The sequence below is a fragment of the Anomaloglossus baeobatrachus genome, chromosome 11, assembly GCF_048569485.1.
Source record: "Anomaloglossus baeobatrachus isolate aAnoBae1 chromosome 11, aAnoBae1.hap1, whole genome shotgun sequence".
In the NCBI taxonomy this organism is placed as follows: Eukaryota; Metazoa; Chordata; class Amphibia; order Anura; family Aromobatidae; genus Anomaloglossus; species Anomaloglossus baeobatrachus.
Genome location: NC_134363.1, coordinates 104,365,679 through 104,393,178, shown reverse-complemented (window position 1 = coordinate 104,393,178; position 27,500 = coordinate 104,365,679). Strand labels below are relative to the sequence as shown.

At 46.0% G+C, this 27,500-nt stretch overlaps 1 protein-coding gene across 2 annotated transcripts in view; it reads left to right on the top strand.

The window, feature by feature from the left end:
• TMEM25 (transmembrane protein 25) overlaps window positions 1–27,500 on the top strand; it is a 218,853-nt gene that overhangs the window by 184,228 nt on the left and 7,125 nt on the right. For both annotated transcript variants that reach the window (XM_075327469.1, XM_075327468.1), the window contains 2 exons: window positions 8,379–8,479; window positions 11,237–11,305. In XM_075327469.1, coding sequence (XP_075183584.1) covers window positions 8,379–8,479; window positions 11,237–11,305 — 170 coding nt within the window. The remainder of the gene's footprint in view (window positions 1–8,378; window positions 8,480–11,236; window positions 11,306–27,500) is intronic.

Here is a 27,500-nt window from a genome sequence, read left to right as displayed (position 1 = left end):
TCCGGCATCCACAGCCGTATTGGCAACCTAACCTTTTCTGCTGTTCTTGCGCAGCTGACCTTGAGCAGGGACATCTGTACCGCAGAGGCGTCCGTAACCCCGCAATGTCTGCACTGCGACTTACCCTGTTAATGCTGTCCTAAAAGTACAGTCGAGGTTTCGGTCCTTCCCAAGCTCCGGCAGGTCCCAATTGTCCTCGTGCAAAAGGGCTACAAAACCTCAGACGGGCTCAGATTCCGGCCGGGCTCAATCTCGCCCAAGGAAGGCAGTCGGAGGAACCGCTACCAAGGCGGTCTCCTCAGGACTCTCAGCTCTCTCTCTCTCTCTCCGCATCCGCGGTTGATGGCAGACTCCCCCGCCTTTGGCGACATTTAGCTGCCACAGGTCACAGACCGGTGGGTGACGGACATTGTGCTCACGTGCACAGGACAGTGTTCTGTTCTCGTCCTCCGACTCCATTCTTCAGAACGGCCCCACCTCTCCACCGAGCAGATGCCCTGCTGCAGGCGGTGGACGCTCTAAGAGCAGAAGGAGTGGTGATCACTGTCCCCCCTCAGGAACGAGGGCGAGGGTTTGTACTCCAATCTCTTTGTGGCTCCAAAAATGGACGGTTCCTTCCGTCCTGTTCTGGTTCTGAAACTGCTCAACGAGCATGCGAACGCCAGGCGGTTCCGGATGGGATCCCTCCGATCCGTCATTGCCTCAATGTCTCGAGGAGACTTCCTTGCCTCAACAGACATCAAAGATGCCTATCTCCACGTGCCAATTGCTACGGAGCACCAACGTTTTCTACGTTTTGTGATAGGAGACGAACATCTTCTGTTCGTAGCTCTGCCATTCAGTCTGGCGACAGCCCCACGGGTGGGCACCAAGGTCATGGCAGCAGTGGTAGCAGTCTTGCACTCTCACGGACACCCGGTGATTCCGTACTTGGACGATCTACTCGTCAAAGCAACCTCCCTCGAGGCATGCCAACGCAGCCTGAATGTTACGCTGGAGACTCTCCAGACTTTCGGGTGGATCATCAATTTGGCAAGGTCAAATCTGTCTCCGACTCAATCACTAACGTATCTCGGCATGGAGTTTCATACTCTATCAGCCATAGTGAAGCTTCCGCTGAACCAGCAGCGTTCACTGCGGACAGAGGTGCAGTCTCTCCTTCAAGGCCAGTCGCACCCCTTAAGGCGCCTCATGCACTTCCTAAGGAAGATGGTGGCAGCCATCGAGGCAGTTCTCTTTGCGCAGTTTCATCTGCGCCAACGGCAATGGGACATTCTCCGCCAATGGGATGGGCAGTCAACCTCCCTGGACGGGAAGTCTCCCTTTCCCTGACGGCCGAGGACTCTCTGCAATAGTGGCTTATTCCCACCTCATTGTCATAGCCCCCATCCTGGGCAGTGGTCACGACAGATACGAGTCTGTCAGGGTGGGGAGCAGTTTGTCTCCGCCACATGGCTCAGGGGACGTCGACTCAGCAGGAGTCCACCCTTCAGTTCGATGTGCTGGAAATCGGGGCAGGGTATCTTACCCTATTAGCTTCCAAAAGTGGCTAGAAGGGAGCAGATCCGAATCCAGTCGGACATCTCCACAGCGGTGGCATACATCAACCACCAAGGAGGGACACGCAGTCAGCAGCCTTCCAGGAAGTCCGGCGAATCCTCATGTGGGTGGAGGACACAGCATCCACCATATCCGCAGTTCACATCCCGGGCGTAGAAAACTGGGAAGCAGACTTCCTCAGTCGCCAGGGCATGGACGCGGGGGAATGGTCCCTTCACCCGGACGTGTTTCAGGAAATCTGTTGCCGCTGGGGGGGGCCGGACGTCGACCTAATGGCGTCTCGGCACACCAACAAGGTCCCGGCATTTATGGCACGATCGCGCGATCACAGAGCTCTGGCGGCAGACGCCTTAGTGCAAGATTGGTCGCAGTTCCGGCTCACATATGTGTTTCCACCTCTGGCACTCTTGCCCAGAGTACTGCGCAAAAATCAGATCCGATTGCAGCCGCGTCATACTCGTCGCTCCAGACTGGCCGAGGAGATCGTGGTACCCGGATCTGTGGCATCTCACGGTCGGCCGACCGGGGTCACTACCAGACCGACCAGACTTACTGTCTCAAGGGCCGTTTTCTCCATCGGAATTCTGCGGCCCTGAACCTGACTGTGTGGCTTGTGTGTCCTGGATCCTAGCGTCTTCAGGATTATCCCAAGGGGTCGTTGCCACCATGAGACAGGCTAGGAAGCCCACGTCTGCTAAGATCTACCACAGAACGTGGAAGGTTTTCTTAATCTGGTGCTCTACTCAGGGAGTGTCTCCCTGGCCATTTGCATTGCCTATCTTTCTTTCCTTCCTACAATAGGAGTTAGAAAAGGGCTTGTCGCTAGACTCCCTCAAAGGGCAAGTCTCAGCACTATCCGTGTTTTTTCAGAAGCGTCTAGCACGTCTTTCTAAGGTGCGCACGTTCCCGCAGGGGGTTTGTCATATCGTACCCCCGTACAAGCGGCCGTTGGATCCATGGGATCTGAACAGGGTTCTAGTTGCTCTCCAGAAGCCGCCTTTCGAGCCTCTGAAGGAAGTTTCCTTTTCTCGCCTGTCACAGAAGGTGGCGTTTCTCGTTGCGATCACATCGCTTCGGCGAGTGTCTGAGCTGGCAGCTCTGTCATCCAAGGCTCCCTTCCTGGTGTTTCACCAGGACAAGGTAGTGCTGCGCATCATTCCGGAGTTTCTCCCTAAGGTAGTATCCTCGTTTCATCTTAATCAGGATATCTCCTTACCGTCCTTTTGCACTCATCCGGTTCACCGGTATGAGAATGATTTACGTTTGCTAGATCTGGTGAGAGCACTCAGAATCTACATTTCACGCACGGCGCCCGTACGCCGTTCCGATGCCCTTGTCGCTGGTACGCGCAAGAGGTTGCAGGCTTCTAAAGCCACCCTGGCTCGATGGATCAAAGAACCAATTCTGGAAGCCTACCGTTTTGCAGGGCTTCCGGTTCTTTCAGGGCTGAAAGCCCATTCAACCAGAGCCGTGAGTGCGTCCTGGGCGCTACGACACCAGGCTTCGGCTCAACAGGTGTGCCAGGCAGCTACCTGGTCGAGTCTGCACACTTTCACCAAACATTATCAGGTGCATACCTATGCTTCGGCGGATGCCAGCTTAGGTAGAAGAGTCCTGCAGGCGGCAGTGACATCCCCGTAGGGGAGGGCTGTTTTGCAGCTCTAACATGAGGTATCTCTTTACCCACCCAGGGACAGCTTTTGGACGTCCCAATCGTCTGGGTCTCCCAATAGAGCGCTGAAGAAGAAGGGAATTTTGTTACTTACCGTAAATTCCTTTTCTTCTAGCTCTTATTGGGAGACCCAGCACCCGCCCTGTTGTCCTTCGGGATTTCTTGGTTGTTTGCGGGTACACATGTTGTTCATGTTGAACGGTTTTTCAGTTCTCCGACGTTATTCGGAGTTAATTTGTTTAAACCAGTTATTGGCTTCCTCCTTCTTGCTTTGGCACTAAAACTGGAGAACCCGTGATACCACGGGGGGGTATAGCCAGAGGGGGAGGGGCCTTGCACTTTTTGGTGTAGTGCTTTGTGTGGCCTCCGGAGGGCAGTAGCTATACCCCAATCGTCTGGGTCTCCCAATAAGAGCTAGAAGAAAAGGAATTTACGGTAAGTAACAAAATTCCCTTCTTTTAGGCTGGGGAAGATCCAAAAACCATGGACCTCCCTAGTCTGAAAATACCATACCACAGCTGTCCGTTTTACCTTGGCTGGTGATCTAATTTGGTGGGACCCCAATTTTTTTTGTTTTAAATTATTTATTTAATTTAATTAAAATAGTGTGAGGTGCCCTCTGTTTTGGATTACCAGCCAAGGTGCAAGGTGAAGCTGCGAGCTGCTGTCTGCAGCTGTCTGCTTCACCTTGCTGGCTACAAAAAATAGGGGGGACCCCATGTTGTTTTTTGGGGAATAATATTTAATTTGGACCTAAAAACAAGGCTAAGCACCCTTTAGTGCCACATGAAAGGCACTAAGGGGTGCAAGCTTCCATAATGCTGGGGAGTGGAGTATTTTATATGTCTTTCTTACTTTTTAGCTATCTTGCTATCTATTGTTCTAGGTTGTAATGGATCCTGGGTAAATTTATGGCACAAACCCTCCGTTCGTGTTTTTTTTTTTAAAAAATAGAAGTCACACGGATGCAAAACGGACCGTATAAGGATGAAACGGATGCGGGTAACACACGGATGTCACATGGATGTATACGTGGAAAAACGGGACTGTTTTTTGCGGACCGCAAAAACGGGATGGTCGTGTGAATGTAGCCTAACTTTCATTAGCCAAGAGTCTGCCCATTCTGACATCTTATCCAGATTGTTTTGTAATATTGTACTATCAATGTCAGTTTTTAATATCCTACAGTTTGATGTCGTCAGCAAAGACTGACGTTTTACTCTCAATCCCTTCCACAAGGTCGTTAAAAAAGACATTAAAAAGAATCAGTCCTAGCACAGATCCTTGCCCACTGCTGACTATAGCCATTTAGAGAATATACCATTTATGACTACTCTTTGTTTCCTATCTTTTAGCCAATTCTTTACCCAGTTGCATATAGTTTCCCCTAGATCTTGCTTCTGGAGCTTCATTACAAGACTGTTATGTGGCACAGAATCAAATGTCTTTGCAAAGTCCAGATAAATCACATCAGCTGCATTACCAATATCCAGATTGGCACTTATCTCCTCATAGAACCCCAACATGTTGGTTAGACACGACTTATCTTTCATGAATCCATGCTGTCTGTCAGTTATTATATTATTCGCTCTAATATATTGTTGCATGTCATCTCTTAAAATGGCCTAAAAAAATCTTGCACACTAATGATGTCAGACTTTCTGGACGGTAGTTACCTAGATCCACCCTCTTACCTTTTTTAAAGGGAACCTTTCACCAGGTTTTTCCTTTATTAACTGAGGCCACCAGCAGTGAGCTCTTATACACAGCATTCCAGAATGCTATATACAAAAGCTCAGGCCGCTCTGTATAACGTCAAAAACACTTTTATTATATTCACCAGGGGGGGCGGTCCGATCTGATGGGTGTTGCTGCTCACGGGTCCGGCGCCTCCTCTCTGCTGCAATCGCGGTCCTCCTTTTACTTCTGAGTAGAGCCACCCCCCTAGTGTTCCAGTTCGGTTTGGGTCGTCGAACGGCGGGTGTGTTCATCGAACATTCGACGAACACCTTCAAACCCCATTGAAAACAATGGCAGGCAAACACAAACACATACAAACACATTATACATACACACATACAGATAATAAACATTGCCATTATACTTACAGGTCCCCGCGACGTGTCCTGCAGACTCTGTCTCCCACCAATTCTCCTTCCGATCATCGCTGCGCCCTCCTGGTAACCAGCTCTGATGAAAGGACCTTCCGTGACGTCATATCATGTGACCAGTCACGTGTGTATTATCTCATTGGCTACAGACTGGTCACATGGCTATGACGTCATGTTAGGTCCTATCAGTGCATCTCTCCGGTACGCGGTGCTCGTTCGAGCATCTCGGTGTACCGGCGAGATGCTTAGGCACATGCTTAGCTTCCCAATCCTGCATATCGGCGCTCTTTACAGAGTCAGCCCACATGCAGGGAGTGGATGCCACAGCTGGTGAATAGCGGCGCCGGGAATCAGGACCATTTCCAGGCACTTTATCCGACTCGTCCAGCGGTCGTGATGGCGGTGGCTCGCTGGGTAATAAAGGAGTTAATACCAGCTTTGTATTCTCAGATGGTACTAAGCCCGAAATTCATGGTGTCACGCCAAAATAGACATGGCCAAAATGAATTTCTAGTAAAGATAAAAAAAACAACACACAGAAAAATATTTTTATTAGAAATAAAATACAAAACAATTAGTGACTCCATCTTTAGTGAAATAAAGACAGCCCCCCCTTCGCAGTAATCCTGGGTAAAGGGTCCCGCGCCATACAATCCGGATCTAATCACCTCACCGCTCGACTTATAGTGTCAGCTGATTCCGTCAGGTGACCGCATCAGCTAATCATCGTCAGGTCCTGCAGCCGAGAGAAAGAGAGAAAGAGGGGAGAAAGAGGAGAGAGAAAGAGAGAGGAGAAAGAAAGAGAGGAGAGAGGAAGAGGGAGATGAAGAGACACACAGGCACTACCGCCCCCATCATCATCACCGCACACACCCTGGCAGTACCACCCCCATCGTCATCCCCGCACACACCCCAGCACTACCCCACACATCATCATCCCCGCACACACCCTGGCACTACCGCTTCCATCATCATCCCCGCACACACCCCGGCACTACCGCACCCATTATCATCACCGCACACACCTCGGCACTACCGCACTTATCATCATCACCGCACACACAAGCACTACCGCACTCATCATCATCCCTGCACACACCCCGGCACTATCACCCCCATCATCATCATCGCACACACCATGGCACTACCGCACTCATCATCATCACCGCACACACAAGCAATACCGCACTCATCATCATCCTCGTACACACGCAGGCACTACCTGAGTGAAGTCTCCGGTGACAGTGCGGCTCACTTCAGTTGCTGCGTGGAGCTGACACAAAGCGGTCGTGTTCTACGGCGCTCCCTGTCAGCTTCATGTAGCAGAGCTGAAAGCGTTGTGTGGATTACTTCGGACCTGCATGTGTGTTTGGGGATTAATAAAGTGGTAAAAGAGGTTTATTTTTGTCTTTTATTCCAAATAGAGGATTTTTCGTTGTGTGTGTTTATTTATTTTCACGTACAGGTTAATCATGGAAGGTATCTCGGGGAGATGCCTGTCATGATTAACCTAACCTTATTACCCCGATTGCCACCGCACCAGGGCAATTCGGGATGAGCCGGGTAGAGTCCCTGGACTGTCGCATCTAATGGATGCGACAATTCCGAGCTGCTGCTGGCTGATATTGTTCGGGTGGTGGGCTCCCCATAACGTGGCGCTCCCCATCCTGACAATACCAGCCTCCAGCCGTGTGGCTTTATCTTGGCTGGTATCAAAATTGGGGGGAACCGCAGTTTTTTTTTTTTAAAATATTTTATTTTACTGCACGATATAGACCTGCCCGCCGGCGGCTGTGATTGGTTACAGTGAGACAGCTGTCACTCAGCGTGGGGGCGTATCTGACTGCAACCAATCATGGGCGCTGGTGGGCGGGGAAAGCAGGGAATACCAGATTGAATAATGAGCGGCAGCCTTTTTCAAAAGAGGAAAAGGCGCCAGAGCTTTGTGACAGCCGTGCAGTGCTGCGCCAGTGATCGGTGAGAAGAAAAGGGAGAGGGATTGTGCTGGGGACGCAGGACGCATGCAAATATACAACGTGCGCAGATATCCTTATTGTGAAAAGCCACGCTTTTGGTGATCGAACAGTTATCGAACGTTAACTCGAACTATCGAACGTGAAGCAAATCGTTCGAGTTCGTCGAACGACTCGAACATCGCCCAAAACAACTCGAATTTGAAATTGGAGAACAGTTCGCTTTGAACACCGCTCATCTCTACTTCTGAGCCCCGTCTGGATTACGCGTCCTACGTCATTCACACAGGCAGGCATTGAGGTCCTGCACAGGTGCCCTGCTGAGGACATATCAAAGTAATCTTATGTGCAGGGGCAAAAGAATGTTCAAAGACTGACTGCGCAAATACAATTCTTTGATCTGCCCTCAGCAACCCTGGGTGGATGACGTAGGACGCATCATCCACATGGGCCTCAGAAAAAGGAGGACGGCAATCACACAAGATGGAGAAGGCACTGGACCGAGAGCATCAACACTTATCTGACCGGACCGCCTCCCTAAGTGAGTATAATAAAGGTCTATTTATGTTATACAGAGTGGCCTGGGCTCTTATATACACAATATTCTAGAATGCTGTATATAAGGGCTGGTTGGTGGTCGCCACAGCTCATAAGGGAAAACCTGGTGACTGGTTCCCTTTAAATATTGGTACCACACCAGCCATTCTCCAATTTTGAGGTATCAACTCTGTTACAAGAGAATTTTTGCAGCCAGCACTGGTCCCTTTACTTTTTTGCATGTATAATATAACCTAATATATTTTATCTAGGGTAGAAAAACAATATACTGCTCTGGGGCACATTTTTATAGTAAAAGTAATTGCAAACGGTAGATTAATTCATAAATATTGTCCAGGTGCAGAGACAGTAGGTGTTGACAATCTCCAGGAGTCAGTATATATTATCGGTCTATATTTACAGCATATGCATGTAGGTATGATGGGAGTAATCATATAACGCTTCATCACTATAGCTAGTGGAGGGCATTCTTTGGATTATCACTGGTCTTTCTATATATTCCAGCACTTCCAATAACATGAAGCTCAATAACAGCTGCTTGCCTCGTGAGCACATGTCCTTGCCATCCAACTTACAACTCAACGACCTTCGACCTCAGACAAAAAGTAAGTACCCATGTCTGTGACACGCCCGTGCAGGGAGATTGCTCATTACTGGGCCGCGGTTCTGCTTCTGAGACATCACGGTGGCAAGGCCCGGTTCCGTGACCCCAGCGGTGTCAGTTAAAGGGAAGGGGATAATGATGGGGGTTGTAGTTTGTGACGCCACCTGTAGGTGCCGCTGCTGCGGAATGGTGACCTCTGGGGCAGATGGTGACGCAACTTGGTTGGTATAGCTCTCCACAGGCAGAGCTGGGCCCCAGGGCGGATGAGGTTAGTATTGGGTGATGGCGGGGGTTGCAGGGCCGGAGGCGCAGGCGAATAACGGAGTGACACAGAGATGCAGTCTCAAGATGTTTACTCACTGTAGCAGGTTTCAAGGTAACATGACTAGTCAGTGACCGCCTTTGGAGTACTGGGTTCCACTGTGAAGGGCTCCAGCCGATCCCGGGTAGTTCGGAGGTCAAGTCCGGTGCACCTTTCTTATGTACTTTCCTTGGTCGTCTTCCTGCGCTAACTTCTCTCCCACCTGTCCCGCACATACGCACACAGTGCCCTGAGTCAGTGTCCGCGGGCCCTGTCGGGTGGCTTGAAGCTCTATCTCTTGGACCTATGTGGTTACCTTCCAGCGGATCCGTGTGCAGGTTCAGCTTCAGTACTAGATGTGACCTCAGTCTTTGGTTTTACTAGTGGAGCACGTTGGTTCTTCTCCTCTAGTCTAGGGACCAGTTCCCGATCTGCAAGTCCTTCCACTCCGATGCTGTATGTGGAACGAGGCCACGGGAGTATGGCGCACTTCCCGTGGTCTCTAGGACCCCTTCTGTCTTGTGCCTGGGTCAAGCTGCACCAGCTCCAGACCACAGGTCTTCACTACTCCGCTGCTCCTTTCAACTGTCTGACACTACAGTGTCCCCAACTCACTAGACTCCACCCCCAGGCCCTGTTGGATTACGGAGAGGAGGAACCATCACCAGTGGTGGCTATACATAGCATTAATGGAACCAAGCCTTTAACGCTGACCCGGTGGAGAGCTGCTAATTGGGGTATTGTGTGCTCTGTGGGCATACCGGTGGATGACCTCTTCCATACCCAGGATGGGATACCACACCTCTGGATGAGGTGCAGTACCTCTGTGGCGACTGAAGCCTCAGGGGCGCCACATCTGCATATCTGATTTTGCTTAATATTTTACATTCAATAGCTAAAAGCCAACAAATCCTTAAGTAACTAGTGCAAATCATAAGTTAAAGTGCAGAATTAAAATTACACTGTGATTCTTATTTGTCCTTTCTATCTTTAAATGTATGCCAAGGGGTCAAATTGCTGCGCTACTTGGGTCATTCAAGTGTAATATACACACGGATAACTCTACCTTTGTGTAGCTACTTAGGTGTACAGCTCCAATAGCCCCAGACTGTATAACCAGTATGGTCTACAAAATAGAGTACATGAATAAGATGGCACCGGAGATAGCGGTATGTGTAGGCACAATTTTATTGAAGTGACTGAAATACTTCAAGTCTATACTGCGCAGCCACCGGCCATAATTATAATGGTGGTGACTGCTGGAATCTATTTACACAGAGACCATGAAACCACACAGGAATAAAAAAAAAAAACGACGACCTGACCCACATAATGCCGCCCCGCTGCACATGCCACTCAACTGCTACACTCATTTGTGGACCTTTGATAAAACATTTAACTGCAATTTAACAGCCAATTTGGAAACTGAAAGTATAATTGTATTCACCATCCTGGCACTAGTATGGCACTACCTTTACTTTATATGTAAAGGGGTGGTGTGGTCGCGCTTCCCTGATGAGAATTGTGGGTGGTGCCTATGAGACACTTCAGCCAATTGGATGGCACAATGATCGCGCATCATCTTAACACTGTAATAATGAGGAGCGTGTTGATATGCAGGCGTTTAGCGTGCGCTCTGCGGCTCCTGATAGGGAATGACGAAGTGCTGTAATTTGTCAGCTTGTGTTCCACCGCCCTGGTGACTAATGAGCAAGTGAGGTAGGACGCCAATTAGATTTACTATTTAATGTGACCATTGGCAACATGGTGCTTGATGCCCCCTTTTCTTAGGCTTTGGCATACTCCATATAAGCCTGTTTAGAAATATCTGCCATTGCAGACTCTCATTAACCCCTTCAGTCATACTCCCCTGATGAATCCTGAGTACTGAGGAGGAAACGCGTTGGTATGGATATTACACTTTATTTAGGGCTACACGGCACAACACCTAGATGTTGCCCTTGTCAGCTTTGTATGGAGCACGACAGTGTATGAAGAACACCTACCTCTGAGAATGGAGCTTCCTGACTACATTAATCTCCCACTAGCAACAAATGGGTGAGATCTACTCTATTTATGCACATTATATACGCTATTGTACTGGTTGCAGTAAGTCACCTTATGTTATTGACAGGATTTTAGCTATTTCATTAAAACTATTTTTTTATTGCTCTGTGCTGTATCCTAATGATCTATGAAGAGTGAATTGTAAATTCCCAATACTTCTTGCTTTACTTCATATGTGCAAATCCTGGTAGTTGGTTCCCTTTAATTTATTTTGTACCTTATACTATGTGCCGGGGCGGTATGAGCAGCACTCTTATAATTCCCCACATTTTTTATTTCTTTCAACCTCCAATGGATAGCAATGGCAAAATGTTTGTCCTTATTCTCTCCCTTAAAAAAATCTAGTAGAAATGTTTGACTCGTCTCTATCTAATATTGTCTGTGCCTCAGGGTCCGGAAACTCTGCCTGCGACACACAGGAAGACGTGTCTGCGCCCAGCGGGACAGCTACTGAGTCGTGTAAGTGAGAAATATACATAGATACAATGCACAATAAAAATCCAAGATTTATTTACTGTTGTATATATGCAGCCAGCTTTCACCTAATCACCCGTTACCTTCTGATTTGTTTGGCTGGTTCACACTTGAGTCAAAATTCCAGCATTTTTTCCGTTAAAATGACAGCTATCATAAAGAGGTCAAATGGACTCAATGATAGTGAAGCCTACAAAAAGGATACTGAAACATTGTAAAAGCAATAATTTTTATTATTGAAAAAACATTTTTAAAAAAGAAAGCAAGGAAATAGAAGGGATAAAGAAAGTACACAGTGAAACAATAACCGTGAGTTGGTCACCTGATAGAAATTGAAAAAATAGAAATAGAGTATACAGGTAGTCAATACATAAAATACCAGCAGGATATAAGCAGTGGGGAGTAGTGTGGAGTAGGTCAGGTTAATTAATTTAAGTTATTTATTACTGAATTCAGTCTAAAGACGTACATAAAGTGCCAAATGCTTAGTAGATAATTAAATAGTTACTAGTTGCATTAATAATAGAACCTGAACTAGTCTACAAATTATCTCCACACACACAATGCTTTACTATATGAAGATGCAACGTTAAATAGACAAGGTATCCAATAACTAAGAAATAGTACGCTCAGCATAGAAATAATCATCAAGATAAATATATACAGAATAAGTTAATTCAAATGGATGAATAGAAGAAATGATGATGAATAAATATAAGGTGCCCAGTGCACTACACATTATAGAAAAGGATTCAAATGTGAATCACATATGCATAATACATCAATATAGATGACATGATATGCTGAACGTATTACATATATGGGGGACCATATACCAAGAAAAACCATAGGGGAATTATGTAAAAAACACCTATAGTGTTATAGTATGTATTGACACATCACAACATAATCAGTATTGAATAGTTACATACCAGGGACCGCAGGGAAGCTCCCCAACGCGCGTTTCACCATCTTTATCAAGGGAAACAAGTAGCCAGCTTTCACGTAATGACCTCTTACCTTCTGATTGTTTGGTTGTTTCACACTTGAGTCAAAGTTCCAGCATTTTTTACATTAAAATAATTGCTATCATGAAGAGGTCAAATGGACTCAATTATAGTCAACGGGGTCCACCTGGTGTGGTTTCATTAATGAAACAAAAGTCTAAATGCCAGTGTGAACACATACTTACTAAATCTGTGGCTCAAATTCATAGTCCTTACCGCCAGGGCCGGTTTTAGACAAAGTGGAGTCCTGGGAAAAAGTTAAAAGTGAGACCCCAAATGCTAACATATCACACCACCAAAATATTTAGGTTGCATTTACAGTACAAAAGCCAGACTGTTAAACAAGCTTGATCAACTATATTTAAGTTGTTGACGCTTGTTTATTGTCCTCTATACACAGGCTCAGGAAGAATGATGGGCACAGAATGATCACTAGTAGATCAATATATCCCCATACTGCATCATGTTCTCAGCAGCACTTCTGCAGATTATAGCGGGTGATGTGCTGCTGAGAACAAGGATTTTTGCTCCAGGAAAAACAATCCAATCACCTGATGATTGAGCAGCATTTTACTCATTCATTGGGCAATTGAGGACATGTTACACCAATGAACTTTTTATCTGAGCACCCAGGATTTATAAATTTGGATGCTACCTTCACACACAGTATGTGGCACATACAGTACGTATGCACATGATGCATGTTACACATATACATATGTATATACATATAGCACACACACAGATATATGTATCCACAGAACATATACAGTGCCTACAAGTAGTATTCAACCCCCTGCAGATTTAGCAGGTTTACACATTCGGAATTAACTTGGCATTGTGACATTTGGACTGTAGATCAGCCTGGAAGTGTGAAATGCACTGCAGCAAAAAAGAATGTTATTTCTTTTTTTATTTTTTTTTTAAATTGTGAAAAGTTTATTCAGAGGGTCATTTATTATTCAACCCCTCAAAAAACCAGAATTCTGTTTGGTTCCCCTAAAGTATTAAGAAGTATTTCAGGCACAAAGAACAATGAGCTTCACATGTTTGGATTAATTATCTCTTTTTCCAGCCTTTTTTGACTAATTAAGACCCTCCCCAAACTTGTGAACAGCACTCATACTTGGTCAACATGGGAAAGACAAAGGAGCATTCCAAGGCCATCAGAGACAAGATCGTGTAGGGTCACAAGGCTGGCAAGGGGTACAAAACCCTTTCCAAGGACTTGGGCCTACCTGTCTCCACTGTTGGTAGCATCATCCGGAAGTGGAAGGCTTATGGAACTACTGTTAGCCTTCCACGGCCTGGACAGCCTTTGAAAGTTTCCACCCGTGCCGAGGCCAGGCTTGTCCGAAGAGTCAAGGCTAACCCAAGGACAACAAGGAAGGAGCTCCGGGAAGATCTCATGGCAGTGGGGACATTGGTTTCAGTCAATACCATAAGTAACGTACTCCACCGCAATGGTCTCCGTTCCAGACGAGCCCGTAAGGTACCTTTACTTTCAAAGCGTCATGTCAAGGCTCGTCTACAGTTTGCTCATGATCACTTGGAGGCCTCTGAGACAGACTGGTTCAAGGTTCTCTGGTCTGATGAGACCAAGATCGAGATCTTTGGTGCCAACCACACACGTGACGTTTGGAGACTGGATGGCACTGCATACGACCCCAAGAATACCATCCCTACAGTCACGCATGGTGGTGCCAGCATCATGCTGTGGGGCTGTTTCTCAGCCAAGGGGCCTGGCCATCTGGTCCGCATCCATGGGAAGATGGATAGCACGGCCTACCTGGAGATTTTGGCCAAGAACCTCCGCTCCTCCATCAAGGATCTTAAAATGGGTCGTCATTTCATCTTCCAACAAGACAATGACCCAAAGCACACAGCCAAGAAAACCAAGGCCTGGTTCAAGAGGGAAAAAATCAAGGTGTTGCAGTGGCCTAGTCAGTCTCCTGACCTTAACCCAATTGAAAACTTGTGGAAGGAGCTCAAGATTAAAGTCCACATGAGACACCCAAAGAACCTAGATAACTTGGAGAAGATCTGCATGGGGAGGAGTGGGCCAAGATAACTCCAGAGACCTGTGCCAGCCTGATCAGGTCTTATAAAAGACGATTATTAGCTGTAATTGCAAACAAGGGTTATTCCACAACATATTAAACCTAGGGGTTGAATAATAATTGACCCACACTTTTATGTTGAAAATTTATTAAAATTTAACTGAGCAACATAACTTGTTGGTTTGTAAGATTTATGCATCTGTTAATAAATCCTGCCCTTGTTTTAAGTTTGCAGGCTCTAACTTATTTGCATCTTATCAAACCTGCTAAATCTGCAGGGGGTTGAAGACTACTTGTAGGCACTGTACATGTATACAGAGAGTACATATGTATATACCGACCACATACACAGATGTGTATGCACAGACCACATACACACATACTGTATATGTATGCAGAGAGCACATCCACACATGTATACACAGAGCACATACATACACACTGGAGATGAGTGAATACATTTGAATGAAATATGCCTTTGCCAAAATGCAAATTATTTTTGTCATTCGCTTTTGCATGGATTTAACAAAACATCAGTCACGTAACCAAGATATCACAGCATGAAATACAGAAGTAAACGGTAATGGAAAATGAGTGGGACTCAGCACCAATATGGATGAATAAAAATCTTCATGCTTTATTTGAAAAGTTTAAAAATAAAGAAAAAGGTCACAAATCATCCAAAATCGCCATGCGACTTGCCGTGCGGCTTGACGCGTTTCGGACACAAAAGGGGAATTTAAAAACAGTCCTTAATCATAAGCCATGCAGGATGGGAGGCAAGAGATATATATAGCACCTTAAGAAGCAATGAAATACAAGAGCAAGATGGAAAACAGGAAGGGAGTCCACCCGAAAACATGCAAATTAGTAAGAGGGTTGGTATATCATTGGATTCTCTTAACCCCATATGCGTATGTATATCTACTTTAACCAACAGTTCTTTTTACAAGTTAATGGATGCCCTATGGGTGCTAGTTTTTCTTGCGTTCTAGCTAATTTATACATGGTTTCCTGGGAAGCCATATACATACATACACCTGACAATCCCTTTTTGGATCAAATTTTTTGGTACGCGAGATACATAGACGATCTCATAATGATCTGGAAACGCAAGAAAAACGCACCCATCACAAACCTATCAGATAATTTTCTTTCTTATTTGAATTCAAACCACATGAATTTGAGCTTTACTGTAATGTTTTCTGGAAATTCTACCCCCTTTTTGGATGTATATCTTACCGGTGACCCCGAAACAGGTTCCATTAATACTTCTTTATATAGAAAACCGCTTAGTGGGAACACTATCTTGCATGCAAATAGCAATCATGCTAGACATACCATAAATAATCTACCCCTTGGCGAATTCCTCAGAGCACGCCGGCTTTGCTCTACAGATATTGCCTACTCCCTGGAATTGGAAACTATGAAGAAGCGTCTACAATACAGAGGTTATAAGAATAAGATCCTCTCTCGTGCTGAAAAAACCGCTGGAGAAAGAACCCGCAATGATCTACTCTCTGACAAAGTCAAATCTGATGGAAAAAACTGCCGCATTGTCTTCTCTACTCCTTACAGTGTTGATTTTTCTGAAATAAAAAAAGTTTTTTTACGCTATATTCCCCTTCTCCAACAGGATCCGGAGTTAGCTCAAATATTATCCAATGGTGTCAATGTCGTGGCCAGAAAGGCCAAAACCATAGGCAATATGATATCTCCTAGTCTTTTCATTTCTCAAAATAAAACAGAGACCTGGCTTAGTACAAAAGGCTCCCACAAGTGCGCTTTGCCACGATGCGGACTTTGTAAATTTATGAGAAAAACGCTGTCTTTTCCAGTGGGTGACATTTCCTATAACATTTCCACTTTCATAAATTGCTCTACTGCATATGTTATATATAAGGCCTCTTGTACCATATGCTCGAAGGATTACATAGGCTGCACTTCCAGGCCTCTCAGAAAAAGGATATCCGAGCATACCCACATCCCACTCCCAACTCTTTCTTCGAATCCGCCGAAATATAAAAGATCTATTTCAGGTCTCACCAGACATTTTCTTGACCTTCACAACGGTGATTTTTCCACTATGAACATTGTAGGCATCGAGCAAGTCAAAAAACCTCTAAGAGGAGGCGATTGGTTTCGTGAACTTCTCTACACCGAGGCCAAATGGATATTACGGCTCGATACCCGGCATCCAAAGGGACTTAATTATCGTTCCGATCTACGCTATGTCATATGATTATTATATATATATATGAAATATAATCATAGGGTTTTTTTTTTTTTTTTTTTTATAATTCTGAATTCCTGGATATCCTATGTTTTATATGTTTCTTCCATCGTACACATGTGTACACACTGCACACATGTGTACATAGAGCTCATATAGCTACACATACAAAATATAGAAATAAAAATAAAAAATAAAATAAAAATATTATATATTTTTTTTTTTTTTTATTCTACCTCACCTCCAATATCAATGGCCATATGAACATTTTGTGTGATAGATATATACTGAGGAAACAATCAGAAGATATGAATATTAACACAAAAGGCTAATATGAATTTATTGGAGAATTACTCATATCTCAGAGTAGGATATAAATCTCATTAATAATTCTCATAACTGAATTCCTGGATATCCTATGTTTTATAAGTTTCTCCCATCGTACACATGTGTACACACTGCACACATGTGTACATAGAGCTCATATAGCTACACATACAAAATATAGAAATAAAAACTAAAATAAAAGTATTTTATATATTTTTTTTTTTTTTATAATTCTGAATTCCTGGATATCCTATGTTTTATATGTTTCTTCCATCGTACACATGTGTACACACTGCACACATGTGTACATAGAGCTCATATAGCTACACATACAAAATATAGAAATAAAAATAAAAAATAAAATAAAAATATTATATTTTTTTTTTTTTTCCATATATCTATAATATATAAAATCCTATACTGGAGACGATATAATATCTAGTCCACATACATGTATTTCTATTTCTATCTATCTTTTTCTTTGCCCTGCACTCACAGAGCACATGCATTTATATGCATGTGTACACATACCATCTATATAAGATATATCCACTTATTATAATATCTGCATGAATATCTTTTCATAGACCAATGAAATAATCTTTTTGTTTCCTTAGTGAAATAATTGCTATACGAAATATATGGGTAGATGGAATGGTGCACATATACACATGTATGCTTGCATTGACCTTATTTTGAGGTCTTTTTGTAATCTAAGAATTGTTTTTCATTGAATTCCCCAGTAGATATACATACGCATATGGGGTTAAGAGAATCCAATGATATACCAACCCTCTTACTAATTTGCATGTTTTCGGGTGGACTCCCTTCCTGTTTTCCATCTTGCTCTTGTATTTCATTGCTTCTTAAGGTGCTATATATATCTCTTGCCTCCCATCCTGCATGGCTTATGATTAAGGACTGTTTTTAAATTCCCCTTTTGTGTCCGAAACGCGTCAAGCCGCACGGCAAGTCGCATGGCGATTTTGGATGATTTGTGACCTTTTTCTTTATTTTTAAACTTTTCAAATAAAGCATGAAGATTTTTATTCATCCATATTGGTGCTGAGTCCCACTCATTTTCCATTACCGTTTACTCTGAAGCTGGACCTGCCTGTCCGCAGGACTACGTGCATCAACCGCAGACTGGAGGACCTTACATGGGTGAGCTGAATACTTTTTTTCTCTACTTTCCCTGAAATACAGAAGTCCAAGCTTAATGCAGGAAGCAGCAATCTGAAGATGTGACTGGCACTGGACGGGTGACATATCTTTACACAGAGCACATACACACACATGAAAGCATAGAATGGTAGAGAAGGTACCTTCAGGGTCGTCTGGTCCAACTCCCTGCTCACAGCAAGATATCATCCCACACAGATGTCTGTCCAGTCTCTTTTTGAAAACTTCCATTGAAGGGGAATTCACCAACTCTTGTGGCAGCCTGTTTCAATCATTGATCACCCTCGCTGTCAAAAAGTTTTTTGTAATATGTAATCTGTGTCCCCTCCCAATCAGTTTCATCTCATTGCTTCTCGTCTTTTCTTGTGCAAATGAGAATAGCGCTGATCCCTCTATAGCAGGGGTGGGGAACCTCCGGCCCACGGGCCGTATGTGGCCCGTGACGACTTTTTCTGCGGCCCCCGGGCTGATTCCCGGGGACTGCAGTGCTGGGGCGGCAGCCGCATCTTGCTGGCTGCTGGCCCTTTAAAACCCCACACAGTGCGTTCAATGCTGAACGCTGCATTTCCTATACGTGAAAGACTACGTCCCCACACTGGCACTGCCTACGTGAAGACGTACTTGTAGGTGGGGTCGGCGTGAGGTGTGCTAAAATCAAACAGGAGAGGATTGACTGCCAATCTTCTCCCAGGTCTTACTGTGCCGGGCAGCGGCTCTCCCTGTGCCCGGCAGTTGCGGCGGCGGCTCCCTGTGCCCAGCGATTGCGGCCGCTCCCTGTGCCCGGCGGTTGCGGCTCCCTGTGTCCAACAGTTGCGGTTGCGGCTCCCTGTGCCCGGCGGTTGCGGCGGCTCTCTGTGCGCGGTTGCGGCTCTCTGTGCCCGGCGGCGGCTGCTCCTCTCTGTGCCCGGCGGCAGAGCTCTCCGTGCCCACAGCCACCTCCAGCGCTCAGTGATCCCAGCCTCCCCCAGTTCTCTAACTACCTCCAAGCTCACCCGGGTCTGCCTGTGCCCCCAGTGCTCTGTACCTCCAGTGCTCTGTGCCCCCCCCAGTCTTCCCACTGATCTGTGCCCCCCAGTTTCCCCAGTGATCTGTGCCCCCTCCCAGTGACCTGTGCTCCCTCCCAGTGATCTGTGCCCCCCTGGTCTCCCCAGTGATCTGTCCCCCCCAATCTCCCCAGTGATCTGTGCCCATTATCCCCAGTGATCTGTACCCCCCCAGTGATCTGTGCCCCTCCCCAGTGATCTGTGCCCCTCCCCAGTGATCTGTGCCCCCCCCCAGTATCCCCAGTGATCTCTGTGCCCCGAGCCTCTCCCAGGTCTGTCTTTGCCTCAGCCTCTCCCATCCTTCTCTGTGCCATCTGTGTCCCCAGCGTCCCCCAGGTTTGTCTGTGCCTCCAGCCTCTTCCATCATTTTCTGTGCCCCCAGGGCTGTCTGTGTCCCTCCGGCATCCCCCAGGCCTGTCTGCCCCCGTCTATGTATATAACCCCAGCAATGTTTGTGCCCTCCAGCTATGTCTGTGCAACCCAGTGATGTGTATATACCCCCAATGAAGTCTGTGCCGCCCAGTGATGTATGTAGCCCCAGTGATGTCTATGCCCTGCTGCTTTCCTAGTGATGTATATTCCTCCCAGCCCTCCCCATCAACGTTTATGCTCCTCCAGCTATGTCTGTGCTCCCCATCAATGATGTATGCATCCCCCAGTGATATCTATGCCCCCAGTCTCCCCAGTGATCTATATTCCTCCCAACCCTCCCCTGTGATGTATATACAGCAGTCCCAGCCAACTCAAACCTGGAAGAGCAGTTGTGAAATGCAACAAGATCAATATCGCCTAATATTACAGCTGCACCAAAGAGTAGAAGCTCCAGGCACCACAGTGAGTTAATTGTTTGACCAAATATATTAGGTACATTTTTAAGTTGATAATTTTGTGCCGTCCCCGAAGGTTGGTAGAAGTTTCCAAATGGCCCCTGGCAGAAAAAAAGGTTCCCACCCATGCTCTATAATGTGACTGCCCTTGAGATATTTCTACACAGCTATTAAGTCTCTTCTTAGGCCATGTGCGCACATTGTGTTCAGTTACATGCAGAAATGAACGCATCCTCTGGCAGAAATTGTCATTGCCAAAATTGTTTTTTACCACATAAACGTAGGAAATAAGCAAGCGTTTTTATACTGTTTTTGCCGCGTTTTTACCGCTCTATATTGAGATGCGTTTTCAACACAAATACACAACTAAATAAAGTTTGAACATTCAAACAGTAGGAAAAAAATAGAAAAAAAAATAATAATAATCTTTAAATCATACACTATAATGATAATTTCCGGAAAATTATTATAGCAATTGAATAATTATGTGCAAAATAAACTAACAGTATTGTTTCACTCATTTTTTAATGTCGGAATGGATGTGAGGGCAATTAGAAACTGCTTGCCTCACAATAATGTCAAATATGCATTTTGTCAAAAAAGCATGCGTTAAGCATCAAAAAAGCATGTAAAACGCTAGAATTTTCTTTTAGGATGCATTTTGATAATTATCATTGACTTCAATGTTACCAAAACGCAGCCAAAAAGGCAAAAACAATTGACATGTTGCTTCTTCAAACGCAGAGATTTTGACAAATTTTAAGCAACTAAAACGCTGCGTTTTTAAAAGCATTGTGTGCACAAGAAATCCCTATTTTCTATAGACTTTGACTGGAAATCAAAACACATGCAATTTTGCATTAAAACGCTGCAGCTCAAAACGCTGCGGAAACGCATGAAAAAATGCAACGTACGCACACAGCCTTAAGGGTACTTTACACGCAGAGATATCGGTACTGATATCGCTAGCGAGCGTACCCGCCCCTGTCGGTTGTGCGACATGGGCAAATCGCTGCCCGTGGCGCACAACATTGCTAACACCCGTCACACGGACTTACCTTCCCTACGTCACTCTGGCCGGCGATCCGTCTCCTTTCTAAGGGGGCGGTTTGTGCGGCGTCACAGCGAAGTCACACGGCAGCCGTCCAATAGCAGAGGAGGGGCGGAGATGAGCGGCCGGAACATGCCGGCCACCTCCTTCCTTCCTCATTGCCGGTGGACGCAGGTAAGGAGATGTTCGTCGTTCCTGCGGTGTCACACATAGCGATGTGTGCTGCCGCAAGAACAACCAACAACATCGTACCTGCAGCACCAACGGTATTAAGGAAATGGACGAGGACATGAAACTCCGCTTCCTACTGGGGGAAGAGGAATCAATGGTGGAGATCGCCGCCCAATATGTCACCACATGTCATAAGCTGAGGGAACCTAAGGCCCCTATATGGACTTTCAGAGCCCAAATTGTGCCCCCAACTCCCCATAACCCTGATCCCCTCCCACCACACTTACTGTATTTCTCTTGCTTTTGCAACACTAATTGTATTTTGGTCCTGCCAATAAAGCATATTTGAATTTGAATTTGAAATGAACGACGTGTCAACGTTTTTGCACTCGTTGATCGTCGCTCATTGGTGTCACACGCTGCGATTTCGCTAACGGCGCCGGATGTGCGTCACTAACGACGTGACATCGACGATATATCGTTAGCGATGTCGCAGAGTATAAAGCACCCTTTAGTCTTATTTTTTTCCAAGCTAAACAATCCCCACATCCTGTAACTATTTCTCATAGAACATGGTTTGTAGACCTGTCACCATTCTGGTCACTCTTCTCTGAACTTGCTCCAGTTTGTTCATGTCTTTTTTTAAAGTGTGAGGCCCAGAACTGGACACAGTGGTCTGACCAAAGAAGAGTAGATGGCAATAATGACTTCACTAGACTGTATGCTTTTGTTAGTAAATCCCAGAATCGTATTTGCCTTTTTTGCTGCTGTATTGTACCGCCCCGCGCTCGGCTGCAGCCGAGCCGCTCGGATCCGGGCTCGTTGATGGGTGGCTCGAGCGCCTCCGGACCCTGGGTCACTTCGCTCTGAAAGGGGATGCTGGCGCTTTTGGTGGGGGTTAGGTAGGTGCACGGCCGGAGCCACGCTTGAGTTCGTGACGCCACCCAAGGGATATGGTGAAGGTAGACACTACCGCTGCAGTTACGGGGCACCCGGGGGGGATGTTTATGCAGCAAGTTGTTAACCCCTCCGTGGGCAGGGATGGTGGCCCCGGGACCCGTTGGGGGTAGCTGGGCGGTGCGTGGCTGGATGGCACTGTTGTACTCACTTTTATTGACACACACAAGTCTCTGGTAAACCAAGTTGATGGTGGTCGGTGCCCGCAGCCAGCTGCGTCTGGTCCCCCACCCGGTTCGGTGGTCTTGGCCTTTCTCCTGCACCGTGTTGTGTAACTATGGACTGCCTGCACTTCAGCGACGGGAGCCTGCTCCCCGGCTTTGTGTATGTTGGGAGAGCCCTTTTGCCCGCAGACGCTGGCCTGTGGGATCTCTCTGCCTGTGCGGTGGCTTTCTATCCCCCTCGGTGGGCTGTTGTCTTCAGTCGGGACATGGGTGGGAAAGGACCTATAGTCCAGACCGCAATCAATTAATTAACTCAGTTCAGTGGATTCTGGACCTCGTTTCAGGGTCTGAGTACCCCCTGTGTGCTCCGGTTTCCGAGTCGGTTCCCCGGCTCGGTACCGGCGGGCCATTACCCTGTCCCGGTCCACCACGGTTCCACCGAGCAGTCTTCCCGGCTCCTGCAGGCTAAAGCCACCGTTTGCAGGCCTGACCTCCTCCACTGCTCAACACTAAAACTGATCTGACCGATCTGACTGTGTTTCCTGCCTCAGGCCCTCTGAACTCCTCGGTGGGCGTGGTCAACCGCCTGGCTCCGCCCCTGGCGTGTCCATTAAGCACTGAGGGAGGTGACTAGGTTTTAATGGTTGGCTGATGACACCTTTTTGGGGGACAGGTGTTGTGCGGGGGTCTATCTGTGACTACCTGGCTAGTCCAGGGCGTCACAGTATCACAATGCTGACTCATGTGCAGTCTGTGATCTATTAGTATATCCAAGTATTTTTCACACGTGCTGTTGCCTAGACCTAACAATCCCATTCTGTATATGCTTTTTTCATTTTTATTGCCCAGATATATGACTTTGCATTTCTCCCTGTTAAAAGAAACCTTCTGTTAGTTGCTGCCCACTGTTCCAGTTTCCTTAGATCTTTTTGAATCCTCTCTGTCTTTTCTAGTATTAGCTATCCCTCATAGCTTTGTATCATCAGCAAATTTAATTAGTTTACCCTCAGTTCCTTTTAAATTATTGCTAAAGATGTTGAACAACACAGGTCCCAGGACACAGCCCTTCTTCCGACTAGATGTGCAGCCATTTATGACCACTCTTTGGGTCTGATCACTGAGTTATTAATCCACCTAACAGTTGTCTTGTCAATCCCATCATTTTTTTCAATAAGGATAGTATGAGATACTTTGTCAAATGCTTTGCTGAAGTGAAGATATACTATATCTATTCCATTTCTCTGATCCACCCAGTCAGTGATTCTGTCATAGAAAGAAATTAAGTTAGTCTGACATGACATATTAGTTACAAATCCATGCTGGCTCTGGTTAATCAGTTCATTCTCATCCAGGTACCTGCATACATGTTAACAATTTGTTCAAAGATCTTTCCTGGTATAGAAGTCAGTCTCACAGACCAATAGTTCCCTGGGTCCCCCTTCTTCCCCTTTATGAAGATAGGGACAACATTTCCTCTTCTACAGTCTTCTGGGACTTCTGTTCTCCATGAATTTTCAAAGATTCTGGCTAGTGGATCAGAAATTTCCTCTGCAATCTCCTTCAGTAGCCTAGGATGTAATTGACCTGGAGATTGAAATTAATGTATATTAGCTAAGTATTCCCTCACTATCTCTCTGTTTATAGATAGCCTGGATTCTTCTATTCCTTCAATAGTACAGTGAAGATCAGTTGATGTTACATTTACTTTCTGAGAGAAAACAGATGCAAAGTAGGAAATGAAAAAAAATCGGTGTTCTCTACATCATTTTTACCACTTCACCATTTTCATCCTGTAAAAATTCTATAGCATCAATTACTTTTATTTTATTTTTAACATACACCCCAAAATCCTTTTTTATTGCCTTTGACCTTTCTTGTAAGCTTTAATTCATTATCAGCTTTAGCTAATCTGATGCTCAGAAGACTGCATTATATTCTTCTTCAGAAATGCCCCCCTCATCCATTTGATAAACATTTCTTCCTTCCTTTTTAACAAGTGTTTAAGTTCTGTGTTCATCCATCCTGGTCTCCTTAAATGCTTCATATCCTTCCATCTTTTAGGGATTGTTAACAATTCTGCTTTGAGAATCTCATGTTCAGAATTTCCCATCCTGGACATTTCTGTCCTTAAGGACATCCAGCCATTGGATCCCTCCTTATCCGCTCTCTGAGTCCCTTAAAATTTGCCTTTTTGAAATCCAACTTTGAAGTCTGAGTCTTCAAATATACAAAGAGCACTATAAACAGAGCACATACATTCAGACACATGGATACACATGGATACACATGGATACACATGGATATAGACACATCTATACAATGAGTACATACATACAGATACATATGTATATAATGCACCCATGGGGCATCAGGGCTACTAGTCACTGGGCCAGTGGTATTTGGGGTTGCTGTGAATGGCCTGACCTGGCTCCATGGCCCCGTCGGTGTCAATAAAAGAGTGCAAGGTGACCAGCATAGGGGATGATGAGGGGGTTTGCTTTGCAGAGCCACCCATGGTATGTGGCCAACGATCAGCCGCCGCTGCGAGATGTTGCTCTCCATCGAGGCGGTTGGTCACACAGCTCATATGGTCCAGCTGCCCACAGGTAGAGCTCGGCCCGAGGGAGGACGATGGTGGGGAGTAAGGGGAATTAGCGCCAGAGCATGGGGCGACGGTGCCGGTAATGACGGGATGACACCAGAACTGCGGACAAAGTTCTTTTTACTCACTGTGAGGTCGTCGCCCTTGGAGTGCCAGTTTCCACCGTTATGGGCCCCAGCCGATCCCGGATGATTCAGAGCCCACCATCGGTTTTGTGGAGTGTGAGATCTTCCTTCCTTGCGCTCTGTAGTGTGGATCCCCATGGCGTGAAGCTTCTTGGGGACCCCAGTGTCCTTGGGTTTAGTTTCCATCCCGTTCGCAGGCAGCGCAAATCAATTGTGGGCCGACCGTGGTCGACCGAGACTCCTGACTCTATATGCTGCTGTGCCCCGGGACCTTTGTGGTGGGCAATGGGACATGAAATCCCCCTTCTCTGCAGATTATGATGGTGCAACGTGAAGTGTATGCCACCCTAGGGTTCTGCACCCTGACTGCGCCAGTCCCGAAGGGGCTGTTAGGCTCACCCCTCGGCTACCGTGTTGCTCCTCCGTCTCACCAGCTCCACCGGTCGTCTCCTGCTTCTTCCAGTCTGCCCGTTCCTAACTGAAGGAGCTCTGAAGCACGCCCTTCAGCAACCATGGTCCTGTGAGTCCCTGATGTCCTGGTACTCTCTCCAGTCGGTCCCGAGAGAGCTCTTAAGTACTCCTCTCAGTCGGTCCCTCTGAAGGAGCTCTTAAGCACGCCCTTCAGTGAACCTGCTTCTCCTGCATCTCAGACTGTTCTGAGGTAAAAATTTGTGCACTTCCTTTGTGCTGCCCCCACATTCCTGATGACTCACTAGTGGTTGGAAAAGTCCCTTTGCTATGGGGACCACTTTTAGCCCAGTTCCAGTGGCCTGCTACTAAGTTGTGTTTTGTGTAAGGCCGGTGTCCCACTTGCGATTACCACGCATATATCTCTCGCGAGTTTCATGATGCATCACCCGTCACGGACTCACACTCTGCTCACAGGAGTGGATCGGCTGCATATAGGTGGATGCAACCGACCTGCTCCTTTGAGCAGAGTGTGAGTCCGTGACTGGTGATGCACCGTGAAACTCGCACAAGATATACGCGCAGTAATCGCAAGTGGGACACCGGCCTAAGTGATGAACACCAGTAGTTAGCCTCTTCCTTACCCGGGATGAGTACTGCACCTTAAGTGAGATGCAATACCCTGTAGCTACTGAAGCCTCAGGGGCGCTATATATACACCGCAAATACAGTCCCTGAGGCAGTGGCTTACTATAGCCAGTAAAGTGAAGCAGGCTTGTCCACACCCAACAGTTTTTTATTGACTAAACACAAACAGAGCACTTTTCACAGTCCTGGCATGTCTTTCTGGATCACAGCTGGTTCTCTTAGTACATGCTTACTAATGTTCTGGTCAACACCTGCACCACTGTAGGAATTTTGGGTGCAGGGTCTTGCTGCAAGAGTCTATTTGACTCCTCCACCGCTGTAGGAATCTCAAGTGCATGGGTCTGCTTACTGTGTCCAGGTCTCTCAGTACTGGCCTGTGTTACTCCACTCAGCCAGGATCACACAGTGCCTGCTGCTCCAGCAGCGTGGATCCCTGCATTGTGCACTGCAAGATTAAATGGAATTCCCCGGACATGAGCCTGTTGCAAGACCTGGACTGGAGTGAGAGATCTGTACCACTGCCAGACCTACAGATCTCTCCAAAATTAAAAGCCCTAACAGGTTTATTTAAACAAAATACATGGTCAAATAGATTGACCAAGTTCACATTCTTTTATTTTGTGTTGCACTCACAGCGGTGACTGTGAATATAACACACTCCAGCAGGTCTCACAAGGTCTCCAGACACATTCTGGGGGAAACATAGCGACCTTCATATATGGCACCTGTCACTGCCTCACAACCCATATGTATGAATACACAGAGCACATACATGCATACACATATATACAGAGTGCACAAACATAGACACAGACACATATACAGAACACATACATAAATACACACAAGTATACACAGAGAACATACCTAAAGACATATTTATGCACAGAGCACATAAATATGTAGAGTACATAGAAACGTATACACAGAGCACATATGTATACACAGAGCACATACATACAGACACATGTACTGCATACACAGAACACATTCATACAGACACTGCATGGAGCACATACAGTACATATAAACATGTATACACAGAGCACATACATACGTGTGTGTATATAAACACGCAGAGCACATAGACACAAATATAGGCACGTATACACACGTACACACAGAACATACATATAGACATGTATACAAAGGACACATAGAAACAGTTTTATGTATACACAGAGCATATACATACATACATACATACATACATACATACATGAATATACACACCCACATGCAGACAGGCATGTATACAATTAGCACGTACATACAGACATATATTCATATGCACTATACAGGACTTACTAGTCTCCTATTTTCAGTTCTTCTATAGTCCCACATGGTACATGACCTGTGGTGACAACACGGTCAC